The sequence below is a fragment of the Grampus griseus genome (assembly GCF_964374135.1).
Source record: "Grampus griseus genome assembly, chromosome: 2".
Taxonomy (NCBI): Eukaryota; Metazoa; Chordata; class Mammalia; order Artiodactyla; family Delphinidae; genus Grampus; species Grampus griseus.
Window position 1 is genome coordinate 176,716,754 of NC_139018.1, and position 13,484 is coordinate 176,730,237.

The 13,484-nt window shown below is 42.2% G+C and overlaps 1 protein-coding gene across 1 annotated transcript in view; it reads left to right on the plus strand.

Moving 5' to 3' along the window:
* Positions 1-11,091, plus strand: part of MKX (mohawk homeobox) — a gene marked incomplete at both ends in the record, with an annotated part of 59,387 nt that extends 48,296 nt beyond the window's left edge. Inside the window, 2 exons of the mRNA XM_082648149.1 lie at positions 10,766-10,799; positions 10,905-11,091. Of these exons, the coding sequence (XP_082504275.1) occupies positions 10,766-10,799; positions 10,905-11,091 (221 nt within the window). The remainder of the gene's footprint in view (positions 1-10,765; positions 10,800-10,904) is intronic.
* Between the last annotated feature and the right edge of the window lie 2,393 nt (positions 11,092-13,484).

Sequence of the window (13,484 nt, forward strand, 5' to 3'; positions counted from 1 at the left end):
TTTCTGCTTTTCCCTGTCTCTCTTTTGTTTATTTCAAAATTAGTTTACACAACTGATTGTTAAAATATATTTCTCTCTGTAGTCATCAGAAAGTATGTGAAAGGGTAGAAGATATCAGGAATTACAGAGGATTGCTTTTAGTCCAAAAATAATACTGGGTTCATTGTCCGTTTCTCTAAATCAGTCATTTTTAATGATTAAAACAAATATGTTTTCTCTTTTATTTCTGGGTGTCTTATTTACTTTTAAAACAGGCTGTGACATTTACAGGGCATTACCTATGGCAACTGCTTGGCATTTAAATATATTTAAGTCATGTGAACATGCCATTCCTCTGCATTTAAATTTCCATGAAATGGCTTTGCAAGAACTTTTCTGTGTGCTGTACTCATGCTTCTTTCTGGTAGTCATCAAGCTCTGTTGTTTTTTTTTATCTAAGACCCTAAGAGTGTCTGCGCTCTTTCTTTACGGTTTCTTTGCTTCACGTTTAAGTACTGTATTTTTGCTATCTTGTGATAGAGACACCCCTGCTGAAGATTGCATTGCTTAAGGCTGTAGCGTGGAGCCTGTGTGTCTAATTTGGGTCATCGGTGGCGGGTGGTGGTCCCAGCACAGGAGGGACCCACGTGCTCTGCAGGAAGAAGGGGCTCAGCTCACCCTCCAGCAGACACGGCCGAGGGTCGTCCCTAGTTCTCAGCCTGTCCCTGGGCCTCTGGGTGGCTTCCAGGTGATGGTCACTAGCACTCTGATCCTCTTCAGCCCTTTGGTCCCAGATGCTCTGCCATTTCTGCTCTTGTTCAAAAGCAAAGCCACCAGCAGGCCTAGACAGGACCCTGTCACTGCTCAGTTCAGCATGCTGACCACTGAGCTCTACTGTAGTGATTTTGGTCCTGGGGGTGACCACGCTGTTTGCATGGTGGTTCTGTTCCCCATCCCTGTTCCTCTTTAGAGATCATATAGCTCCAGGTACCTCTCAGGGCTGCTTTAAAAATAACAGATTAAAAATAACCAAAAAAGGTGTATAAACCTCATCACAATGTATAACAACACCATTCTCTGTTCTTCCTGAGGCAGGCCTGAACAAAGTATTCTTCTAAGGGCAGCAGAAACTAAGTTTACTTGAGCTTATAAAAGCTTTTTATCCTACCCTAGGAAGAAAAAAAAAATCCACATTAGGTTGAATAATTACTTTTTGATGACCCCCATCTGGATTACTATTTCCCAAAGGAAAATTTAAAAAAATATAAGACTCCCAAAAATAAAAGTCCCCACCATGACAGCAATATAGAGCTGGGCCTACGTGTTTATTTTCAAAACAGAAAACACAGATCTTATAACAGTCTGTTATTACCATAGCTGCTCCAGTTAGAAGAGAATGAGGGTGATTTGATTATTCTGAAGTATTGTGTAATATATTACAATGAAAATCTTGGGTCCCTTTATCCTCAAGTTTGTATTTGTAATGACTCTCCCTGAACTATATACATCACAGCATAGCAAAAACTGTAATACCTGGGGAAAGTAATGCAAGTAAACTTTTGTTACACCATCCCCCCCAAAAAAGGCATATTTTAAGTGGTATTATATTCATGTTTAAGCAAAAATAGACAAAAGCATTTTGAACCTAGAGTCACCCATTTCTGAACGGCATTTTCCTAATACAAATGTTATATCTGCTACTGATACGAAGGTAGAATCAGGAACTTGGTTCATTAAACGCAGCCCCGACGGATCCTACTGAGCCATAGGACCCTCGGCACCCCCAAGGGACCTGGGGTGGCCCCCTCAGCGGGTAAAGGTCGACCGACATGCTTCACTTCCCTCAGGGAGTCGTGATGCCAAAGCCCTTCCTGTGCACCAGGCTCTGTTCCACAAGCTTTACACTGGGCACCTCATTTAATCCTCACTGCAAGCCCGGGAAGGAGGGGTTACTCTTATCCCCATTTTATAGGTGAACCTGAGATGCGATGCACATAAATGACTCACCCGACGCCCTGTTTCTAGTGAAACCGCCAGCTATTTTCTTATGGTCCTAAGATACATCCTGTGCCTTAGAGAAATTATTGTACAAAAAGGTGGGTTTGATCTATGAAATGTTTTTGTTTTCTCCCCAAATAGATCACCTTGTTAGGTGAAAGCAACTTATCCCCTACTCTCTTCTAGAAATTTCTTGTATCCTACATTTAGGTGATAGCAGGGAAATAGGATCTATATGCCACTGGAATTTAATGAATGGTTTGGGGTGTCGATTCCTAGTGACTATCTGGTCTTCTCTGGTCAGATCGGGTCATCAGAAGACCTCTAGACTAGGGACACTCGGACCCATAGCCACGGCCCAGGCCCGCAAGGCCTTCTTCCTCATCTTTACGCCTCTCCCTGCTTTTCAGCTTCTCCCACCTTCAACAACATCAACAAAAATCTTCCCAATTTTCATTTGAAAGTCCTTCCCCACCCTAGTTTAGACTTCAAATGACTGTTTCTGAAATTAAAAGCAGAAAATCACAGAACCTTTAAATGTGGAAATGTGTGAACATAGAACACTGACATGCCAAGTATAATTTTAACATTTTAAGTGTATTAGGAGCATCAAAATGTATCTGAAATGTAGGAGAAAGACTCGTAATACTGTTCATCTTATGTCTAAAATATGCTTCTTTTCTATTAATAAGTACAGCAGACGAATTGTGAGTAGAGAACTGTCACTTGCGCCTCTTCCGGAAGATCCAAGGGGTTGGCGAACGTCACCTCTCTCGTTGTGTCATTTCTGGTGTTAATGCATTCAGACAGGTTTAACAGCAAGATCTCCTAGTCTGAAGTGTCATTTCTGGTAATTTAAGGAATTTGAAAAGCATGGCCATAATGTGAGCCAACTCAAAGATACACTTCAGTTCATATATCAAAGCAAAAGTACTTTTTGATTTTTCAGAGATACTGAAGAGCTTGAAAATACATGGATGGAGCCAGACTTTCCAGGCAGTTTCTAGATGATAGCAAATGCACATTTTTCCATTTAAAAGGCCTTTCTTTGCTGAAGAAAGTCGCATTAGTACGTTGTAACCTAACACTGTTCAGCTCCATATTTATTAAACATTAACCTCCTAGACCTGTGGTGTGGCAGCTGTTATGTAGCCCTTGTGCTATTGCAGAGCTTAGAGGATGAGTGTCAGTGTTGGGACACTGGGACAGAATTAAAGTTCAGCTGAGAATCAGAGTAAGACCACCCTGTTTTCAGAACTAGTGGCCCAACTTGCACGTGGAAGGGAACACTTTTATAACCAACTCGTGCCCCTTGCAGCGCACGGGCACACACGGAAGTTACTCGAGTATAGTTAGGAAGTCATTTTCTGAGACTTTGGCTAGAAACCTAGCTTTCATGGATGAAACATCTGGGGTGACATCTCCAATATTCCCCTTGAGAAAATGAAGTAACAAAATCCAGTAGACACTTCAAGTTAGTAGATATTCTTTAATGTGGCTCCAGTGTTCTTTGTCTTGGCATGTTGTGTACTCTGGCACAAAATAGCATCCGAAAAGCCATTTTGTCTTTGAAGATGATAGATTCTGCACAATTAATGCATTAATCTGTGCTCATGGGCTTTGGCCAGAGTTAAAATATTTCATCCTTACATAATGGTTTTCATATTAAATCTCTGAACAACACTATTTTTTCTGATGAACTAACATTCAGCCCCATATTCTAGATGTAAAAAATACAGTGAGAGGAGAGGTTAATTTTTAGAAATGTTTACAAGGATTTATATAGTTCTTGGTATACATGCTTAAGCTTTCTTCTAAGTGTTCTGGAAAACATGAAGTCCTCATAACCTGAGTCTAGTGTGATTAGCCCTGCTTTCCAGGTGTGAAAGTCGGAGCACAGAGTAACTTAGCATTGAGGACCTTTAATTAGTGGAAAAGATGGAAAGTGGAGTTGAGACATTCTAATTGGGTGGTACTCCGCTTATTTGAAAAGTTACGTTCAAATTACAGATCCCACCTCCTGTGCCTTTAGTCCTCCAGTCCAGACTGATGAGGTCAGAATAACTGTGCGTTTTACCAGAACAGAGGTTCAGCTGGGAGTTAATAAGGAGCCACCAGCCTCAAGTTCTTTTCCTCCGCATAATCAGAAAAGCCGCAGGACAGCTATGTAGCTCCCTAAATGATAGGGAGCCCATCGACACTTAGAGGTTTAGCCACGGTCATGGGTGCTCCCGGAACAATAAAGATGTTCTGCTGTTGTTAATGGAACTATAACCTTTCCTGAAAGCTTTGAGGTGTCAGCTACCCCAGTCTTCACTATTGGTCCAGAAGAGAGGGGTGTGGTTTCTAATTTTTTGTTTTCTGGGAGGAGATCGAGAGGAGGACGCATTGACAGAAAGGCAGCTGACGGTGGGGACCCTGCGGATCCAGGACATCTGGGCACTATTAGCTATAGTGAGAGGCCAGCCCACGTGAGAGGTGGCAGGAAGGAAAAGAATCTTTCTCCAGATGGTGGAAGTCATGGCTGGAGGAAACACTGGCTTAATTTTTGGAAAAGATTTTCTTTAAACTCTGAAATAATTTTGGAAGCCACTCATTCTTTAAGGCCTCAGGATAAATAATTTAACTAGTATATTGCAAAGGGAAAAGAAATACCAGCTCCATCCATGAAGATGAGGCGGGTTTCATTTTATAATTTTCACTATTCCGAAAGGCTCCACTAATCCTTCCATGAGCGATAGCCTCGATATTCACCAAGTTTTGGTGCAATCTCTTCCTGTCATGCTGAAGCTTTAACGTGTAATTCACCTTCAGTCCATGGCACTGGAAAAAGCAGTTTAATCATCAGCAGATAAGTGTTACAGGTTGTTGGGTAGGTTTTTATCCTTCCTTTTTTTGAGCAAAATCACTTGGGATGATTTATCTTTACTTATTCAAAAGCTCTAACTACCCCAAAGAGAGGATAACCACAGACATTTCCCCTAAAGTGATGCAGCAACGGCTGTCTAGCAGTTACTTAGCAGCAGTTCAGTCCTGGTGATGCAAGAGTGATTTTAGGGGCGTCGCGTCTATTAAAATGTCTCTAATTTAAAGTCTGAGGATGAGCTCAGCGGAGCTTTAGATCTCCTATTCTGTGATTTGGACTGATTTTTTTGATGTTACAGATTAAATAATAAGGAGGAAGAAAAGTCATTTTTTTGTATCTCTGTGGTCTAGAATACTAGCAAAAGGTATAGAAAAGGTGTTTAATGGGCTCTCTGTGTAAATAATGCATTAGACCTTGCCATGGTCTTTGAAGGTGGCTTTATCAACTGAGATTGCTTAAATGATGAAATGCTAGTAATTGTTATTTTAAAGATAACCCCTTCTTGTAACATTCGAGACTCTCAAAATTCAAGTTTAAACCGGGCGAAGCTGGATTTTGAATTCTTTCAAGCCGTTTCTTTTTCACAGGCGAAAATACAAGAAACAAAAAAAGAAAACAAAACAAAAAACATTGCCACATCAGGGGAAGCCAAATGATAGATTATTATCTTGTTTGTTAACGAAAGGGTAAGGGGTAAGGGTAAGGAAGATGTAGAAGTTCAGTGAAAAAGCAAGTTCTAAAACGCATACAGAGACTTCCCTGGTGGTCCAGTGGTTAAGACTTCGCCTTGCAATGCAGGGGATGCGGGTTCGATCCCTGGTGGCGGAGCTAAGATCCCACAGGCCTTGCGGCCAAAAAAACCAAAACATAAAACAGAAGCAATATTGTAACAAATTCAATAAAGACTTTAAAAATGGCCCACATCAAGGGCTTCCCTGGTGGCGCAGTGATTGAGGGTCCGCCTGCCGATGCAGGGGACACGGGTTCGTGCCCCGGTCCGGGAAGATCCCACATGCCGCGGAGCGGCTGGGCCCGTGAGCCATGGCCGCTGAGCCTGCGCATCCGGAGCCTGTGCTCCGCAACGGGAGAGGCCACAGCAGTGAGAGGCCCGCGTACCACACACACACACACACACACACACACAAATGGTCCACATCAAAAAAATCTTAAAACACGTACAAAGTGACTCCTTTTTAAAAAATGTATATAAACTTGCTTTGGGAGTCAGTACATCCAAATATTAATTTGAGTTATCCGTCAGTGCCCTCTATTTTCTCTTTTACACTTTTTCCTGGATTTTCTGCAGCGAACCTGCATGCCTTTCTTATTAGAGAACAACAACAAATGCTGTTTTTAAAAGTAAAGAAATGTCCAGCCGCGGTGGAACCAGTCTGTAGGGGTGTGTGAGCCCCGCCCAGATCCAGTGTGTGGGGAAGTAGAGAGAGACGGGGTCGATGCTGTCTGGTGTGAGTTCCTGCAAATCTGGAGCGATCGGTATTTCAGAATATTCAGTGAGGCTTTATATCTACCCGACTCACCAGAGTCTCGTGCTTTATCTCAGTTGTTCCAAGTATGTAAATAGCTCCAGAAACTGGTCTCGTGCGCCAGGGTCTCTTGGGACCCCTGAGACCAGAAACACTAAAGCCTGGCTGTCCACATCTGCTGTCTCCAGCAGCGGCTCCCAAACCGACCAAGTGTGAGAAGGCACATTTGTCAAGCGTCTGGAGCTCTCTTTCCATTTTAATTTAGGGAAACATATAATACATGATTTTTAGATTATGTAATTTAAAATACTTGTTTTCTTAATCTTAATTTTATTTACCTTTCAGTGGTGTGAGTAGTATTTTGTGGAACATTTTAAAACAAGCCTTACTGATTAAATTTGAAAAAAAATCTCAGTGCAAAAGATTTGGCCATATTTTTTTCTCTTTTTACGACTAGAATTATTACCTCAGGAATATATATCAGAATGAATATTTCTAAACTGCATTTCTCAAACTTGAATGGACACTTCGCCCACAGGGCTTTGTGCTTGCACATCTCGAGTTGCAGTAGAACTGAATTTTCTTTATAATTGTTTCTCTACTTAACTTTATAAGGAAACACATGTCCAAACTGAGGATAGCCCCATTTTAAGTTTCAACATGGTTTGGGTTTTACAGCATCCAAGATTTTCCTAACGACGCATCTCTTTTTTTCATTCCTTTTCTTTTTTGGTCTTAAAACACGCTCTTTTGGCTGGTTCAGTAAGTTGTTCCTGCCAACCAGTTGCTTTTATGATAATTGACAGCGTAGCTGATTTTTGGAACCTTGGGATCTAAAAAGGCATTTTAGCTCAGACGTGGGACCGGCAGAGCCAAGCTACTTGCAGAGTGAGAGAGGCAGCTGAGCTGGCCTCGGACCCGGGTCTGTGCCTGGGCAGTGACGGCGGGCGGGCGTCTGCTCAGACCCCTTCCTGCTCCTGTCACGTCCTCTCTTGAGCTACTGGGCGCCGCTTCTGGAGGGGGCTGGTGAGAGACCTCCTGTCTGCTTAAGTGGCGTCGAGTGGTGGCCCAGAAACCCACCGCTGCTTAAATACTGACGACTGGCCGAAGAGACACAAAATACTTGAACCAGATAAGCGCCGGTGAGTTTATACTTCAAAGGAAAAGAGCACATGAAAAAGAACATTCCACATTTAGCACATTTAATAGAATGAGCGGATTGTAAATTGTCTGAGTCCCCCTCAAACGACCTCCATTCTCTGAAGCCGCTGGGGCGTCTCCCCAGGTTTCAGCTCAGCATCAGGAATAGAGAACAGTCTCCCCAGATTGCCAGATGCTTATACTCCTTTGCTTTCCTACAAAAGTACAAATGTTTCAGAGTACGAGGGCCCCTGTCTGCTGTCTCCCTTCTGCTGGTGCTTCTGGGAACCGCTGCTCTGCAGGAGGTGGCTCTCGGACGCACAGAACCCCGGCGACGCGGGCAGCTCGCCAGCAGCAGCAGAAGCACGCCCTTCCAGCACCAGCTGAAGTTTTGCACCGAAACTACCCTCGGCACAGAGATGCCCCCAAAGCAGCGTTTGACCCCCCAGCAGTCAGCTTTTGCTTGTTGGTTTGAAATCTTTGACATCGAACTTCGTTACATGCTGTTTGAACATTTACTACTGATAGAGAAGCAAAGTGTGTCTTCTCTTCATTCCTTTTTATGAAGCCTTTTCTTCTGTTGCTGGGAAAGGAACCTGAATCCATACCAAATGACATTGAACTGAGTGCCCTCTCTGCCTTAGAAATAAATTACAGGATTCATCTTTGCTGCGAGGACATTGTTGACATTCGTGAAACTAATTAAGAATACCCGAACGGGGATCGGGGTCTCTGTGTTTACACTTCAAAGGTATTTTCATAGGCACCAAACTGTAAAACACATACACCCCAAGAGTAAGCAGAGTTTTATAATTTCACGGTTGGCCGTAGTAAGCTTGTTTCTTGGTGGCAGGATCCTGGTAGGCAGCCATGGGGGCTGCTGCTTGTGGCGTCTGGCTGGCCGCGGGGATGCAGAACACCCTAGTTCACACTTCACCTTAAACCAGCTCTCGTGGACCTTCCCAGGGACCTACGTGTCTTCCTTCCACCTACAGAGTCGGCAGCCACGGGCTTCCTTCCTGTTGTCTGCACTCTGTTGCCCATCCAGGTGGGGAATCGGATGCTGGTCCCCTGTGTACATGCGAGACAGCTTCGTTCGTAAGCCAGAGCATCAGTTACATGGTCTTTTCTGAATTATGTTTTGTTATTTCCCTAATGTTATTTAACCTTCATGGAAATTATTCTGCTTTTGCCAAGTCTTTCCATTGGATAAATATCTCCATAACCTATTGCTTCACTTTGGCAACAGAATTGTTGCAATTTGTGGGCAAAATTGAGCAAAGGCCTAACTCGTTTTTTTTTCCTCTCTGTAAAATGTCCAATGTTGTTAGCTTTTCTTGTCCTAAACAAAGGCACTGACTTACTCTCTGTTCTGGTAGTGCCTTGTATCTGTCATTATTGAGCAGAGATTTGCAGTTAATAGCACCAAACGGAGAAAGACTTGACAGACAGCAGAGACACTGATGCTGGATAAGCCAAGACACAAAGTGCTTGGAGTTGTGCCCACATGTAGGACGTGATCTGTAAGCGAGGGTTACGAGGGTCCTGTGAATTCAAAGTTGTCATTCTTTTCCTTCTGTTTACATAAGCAATATTATAATTCCAAAATTATCAAGCAGCAGAGGTGTAGCTAACCATCCAGGCCTACCTCGTAGGGGCCGAAAGATCCAGAGGCTAGCAGGGCTCCGGAGGGGGACCAACTACGCAGGAATCCAGTTATTTTTCCAAAGATCCCTAAAACGAAAGGAGACCAAAGGGACTAACGTTTATTGTTCCATTTGGGGCCAGACACACTTCATCTCACTTACTTTTCGTGACAACCTTGCCGTTTATTCACTACGCGCTTTTGTTGTGTTTGCTTGTCTTCTTTTTCGGCAGGGTAGGTAGGGTGGCCCTGAGTGAAAGGCTGTGCAAAGAGCTCAAGGTGACCGTTACTATCTCCCGGTCTACACTGCCTGGCCTGACTCAGGATGTGTTAACAGCTTTCCCTGACTCTTTTCATCCATCGAGGGCATCAAGGTTTAGCTGCCTTGTCAACATGGTCACGTCCCTGGGAAATGTCGCCCTGCTGGGACTATATCATGATCGTGTTCCTGATCTCCCCCCCAGGTCTCTCCGAGTTCCACGACTCTCTGGGAGCCCAGGGCTGGAGATGAGGCTGCACCGCGGCAAACTAGCTTTGAGCACTGCCAGGGAGTTAGGGGAGGAGAACAAAGGGAGGGAACTGAGGGCAGGAAAAGCCAGCTTTCCAGAGGCCGTGGAGCCCAGAGACTCTGTGAGCAAACTCCCTGTCCCCATGCTTCCTGTGTGGGGTGCAGGGCTTCGTTCTGTAGGTTCTCAATGGTGTTTGTCGCTGATGGTGGTGGTGCTGGTGGCGGAGGTTTAACCGCTGTATTTCTGGCGTCTCTAAGGCTGCTGGGAGCTCCAGCCCCACTCTGTGTTCTAACCTCCCGTGCCATGCCGCTGCCCCCCTTTACCCTCTGGAATCTTTCCCTCCAGCATGTCTATTTTTGTGTTCCTGATACCTTGCTCTTTTGGCCAGAGGAGCTCCCCCAGAGAGGGTTGATCCGGATCAAGAACCCATTTCGTCTTCCTTTATAAGGTGTGGTTTTGATAGACATTAGTGCTCCGAGTGAAGCAGCAAGCCTGGCTCTCATGTCCTGCGGGATGAGGGGTCCGTGTGGAGCTCACAGACCAGTGCCTGCTTATTCCAATCCGCCAGGAGTCCTGCGTTGCTGTCAGCACTGGGTCTGTTATTCATCGGCTAACTCGCCGGAGGGGACTACCTGCCAGTCCTGTTCCTGAGATGAAGGTTTGATTCCATGAGATCATAGACTGCCGAGCCACGGGCACCCTGAAGATCACCTAGGAGCTCCTTTATTTTATAGTTCAGGAGACTGTACCCCAGACCTCATGCAGCATCACAATCTGCCCAAAGGCACACGGCCGGCGAGTAGTGGGGTGAGACCAGAACCTGCCCCGGAACGGTCAGCAGTCTCTCCCTGTGCCATCGCCCTTCTCACCAAAATGCCCAATCAGTGTCTCAGAACAAACTGACCGCAGATGTTTGTATGTTTATGAGAGCCACTTTTTATTCTGTATTACCTGTTCTCATCTTATTCCTGCTTCTTTGCAAAGAGATTTTTTTTCACACCTTCTTCGTAAAAAAAAAAAAGTGTAATCAATTTTCAACATGTTTCCTGACGAACTTTCATTCCTCGTAATTAATGATGAAAGGCCTGAGATTCAAAAAGATAGCAGAAAAGAAAAGTAATCAAATGTTTGCTTTTCTTTACAGACACTCTGGAAAATAGATCCAGTAAGGGTGACAGGTGAGCGGTATGTTTTTATTTGCCATTTGTGCTTTTCAGTGGTGGTCTTCTCTACGTGCGCTGCAGTGAATTTGATTATTTTCTTTCTGTTCTGCTTAAATGTAGTGCAGCTAATAGAAAGGGACCAAGCAAGGACGACACGTACTGGAAGGAGATCAATGCAGCCATGGCCTTAACAAATCTCGCACAGGGAAAAGACAAGCTGCAGGGGACCACCAGCTGCATTATCCAGAAGTCGTCCCACATTGCAGAAGTGAAGACGGTCAAAGTGCCCCTGGTTCAGCAGTTTTAAGAGTTTGTCACCTTTCAGATCGATGGCTGTTCTTCACATCAGTGTTTTTTCATAAACCCTCATCCTAGGGGCTGGAGCAGCAGTGAAGATGACTCCTTTTCAAGCCTCTTCCTATTTTTAATCGTCCTAAATATATCATTTAGTTGCTTCTATAAAAGACGTATAAATTATAAGACCTCACTTTAATCAAAAATATTAACTTATTTTATGTTACTCCAAGTATGCATAAAATGTCTGCATTGCTATTACAGTAAGTGCCTTGCTTTCCCGAAAATAAGCTGCAACGTGGGCATAGTAGAGCAGCTGTGCCTCAAAATGACAACACCACAATGCTCATGAGACTGTGAGTGCCATTCCAGATGGACCTACCCACGCCAGGACTCAAACCATAATTGCTGAAAGCCCTTGAAATGTATTCACTAATTCACATGTTAAAACTTGGAAATCTGTTCAGCCCAAATGAAATGTTCCTTTAAAAAAAAAAAATTCTGAAGTATTTAAAATTGTTCAGTGTGCTTTGCCGAGGGACAGTGAGAATTTTATGCACGTATCTTGCCTGCATATCTGGTTGGTTACAAACTTCCAAAATAAAAGGTTCAGGGATCACATAATGTGTACATTCAAGAAAAATGGCAATGAACGTGATCAGAAAAGAAGTTTTTAAGCACTGCTGGAAAACACCACAATGCTCTTCAGAATTGATTTGGATTTTCTTTTTCTCAAGTTTTGCCGAAGTTTTCAAAAAGTTTATTATCTAAATAACTCGAAATGTTCCCGTATAAAACTAAAACTATAGTTTAGGTTTAAAAACATAATCCTGTTTGCATTAGAGTTCAGTGTTTTTTGTAATGGAAACTGTTTTTCATATGGAATAGCTAAAAACCTCTTATTTGGTCCATTTCAAATTACAGTTGCTGATGGACAACTTATATTGCATTGAGAACAAGGTAATAAAAGAAATGTATCTCGATGTGAATATACATATACACACAAAATTGATTTTTAAATTTAAAACATATGGGAAACAAAACATTGAACAGTCTCTGACTTTTGCCAAATAAGACATTAAGGTGAAATCATGTATTAAAAGAAAGAACATTTTGTTTCTAAATTAGACTATCGTGGAGTGAGAATAATCAATATCAAGAAAGATCTTTTTCAATCAAACGTTAATATTCTAATCAGCTTGGGGAGGCTTGAAATTTGAATAAACAGTAGGGATGCCAAATATAACAGAATATTTGTGCTCAGAGCAGTAAAAAGGATTTGTCTCTTTTATGGCGGGATGTTTTTTCTGAGTATGTAACCTATTTTATAAATTTTTTTTGAAACTGGAAAGCGTTTTTGTGAGTGTGAATGACAGCCAACAGTGCAGCCACGTGGTGACATTTTTCTTTATTTTGCAAAATGCTTTTAAAGCCAGAGGCTGCTCTAGTTGATATATGGACAGTATCAGTCTTGATATACATTGTAGGACACTTTTTCATGTAACATAACATTTGGGGATTGGGTTTATTTAGTGTAATGAAAATAATTTGATATTAAGATATTTTGTACATATATATATTTTTACTTTGTTTTCTAAATTGCTGTTTGCAGTAAGAGTAAGTGCAAAGCAAGATATGTAAGTTATGACTGTATGATCAGATGAAGTATGAGTTCTTCTGGTTTACAAGATCCTTAAATAGTTACAGATCCATGATAAAACTTTGGAATCTTTATAAAACAATTTTTCGAAAATGTGATCATGTCAGTGAAAACTAAGGACAAGTACTTCACTCTTTTTCATACTATTATAAGTTATTCTGGTATTAAATATTTTAATAAAATTGTTTTTGTTTTTACATACTTCAGTTAGATGAATGGATGCTGGTTGTTTTTTAATTTGAATTAGTCATAATTCATTTTTACCATCTTTTCAAAAAGAATCAACAGATTTGTTCTATGTTATAAACCATGGATGACAAGCCAGTATAGGACAGCTCTTCACATGATTTTCTTTAAATACCAAAGCTTGGAGTCTGGCCTATAAACACATCAAGGCGATTTGACAATTAGCACATCCTGGCATAATAGCTCCAATTGCAATTACTTTTACTTTACTTTTTCTTTTGCTGCTTTCACATTTTCTGGAAATCAAAGTCCCCCCGACCTTTAAAAGCATCTTCAACAATGCTGAGTCAGCTGCTGAGACTCTAACTCATAATTTATGTTGTAGAGAAATAGAATTACCTCTATTCTTTGTTTTGCCATATGTAATCATTTTAATAAATTTAATAACTGCCAGGAGTTCTTGGCAGATTTAAAATAAAAGTTAATTTCTAGACCTCAATGATCATATGAATTTTGTTTTCCTTTGAGAGCTGACCAGGTGGAGAGGGCAGTAGAACACA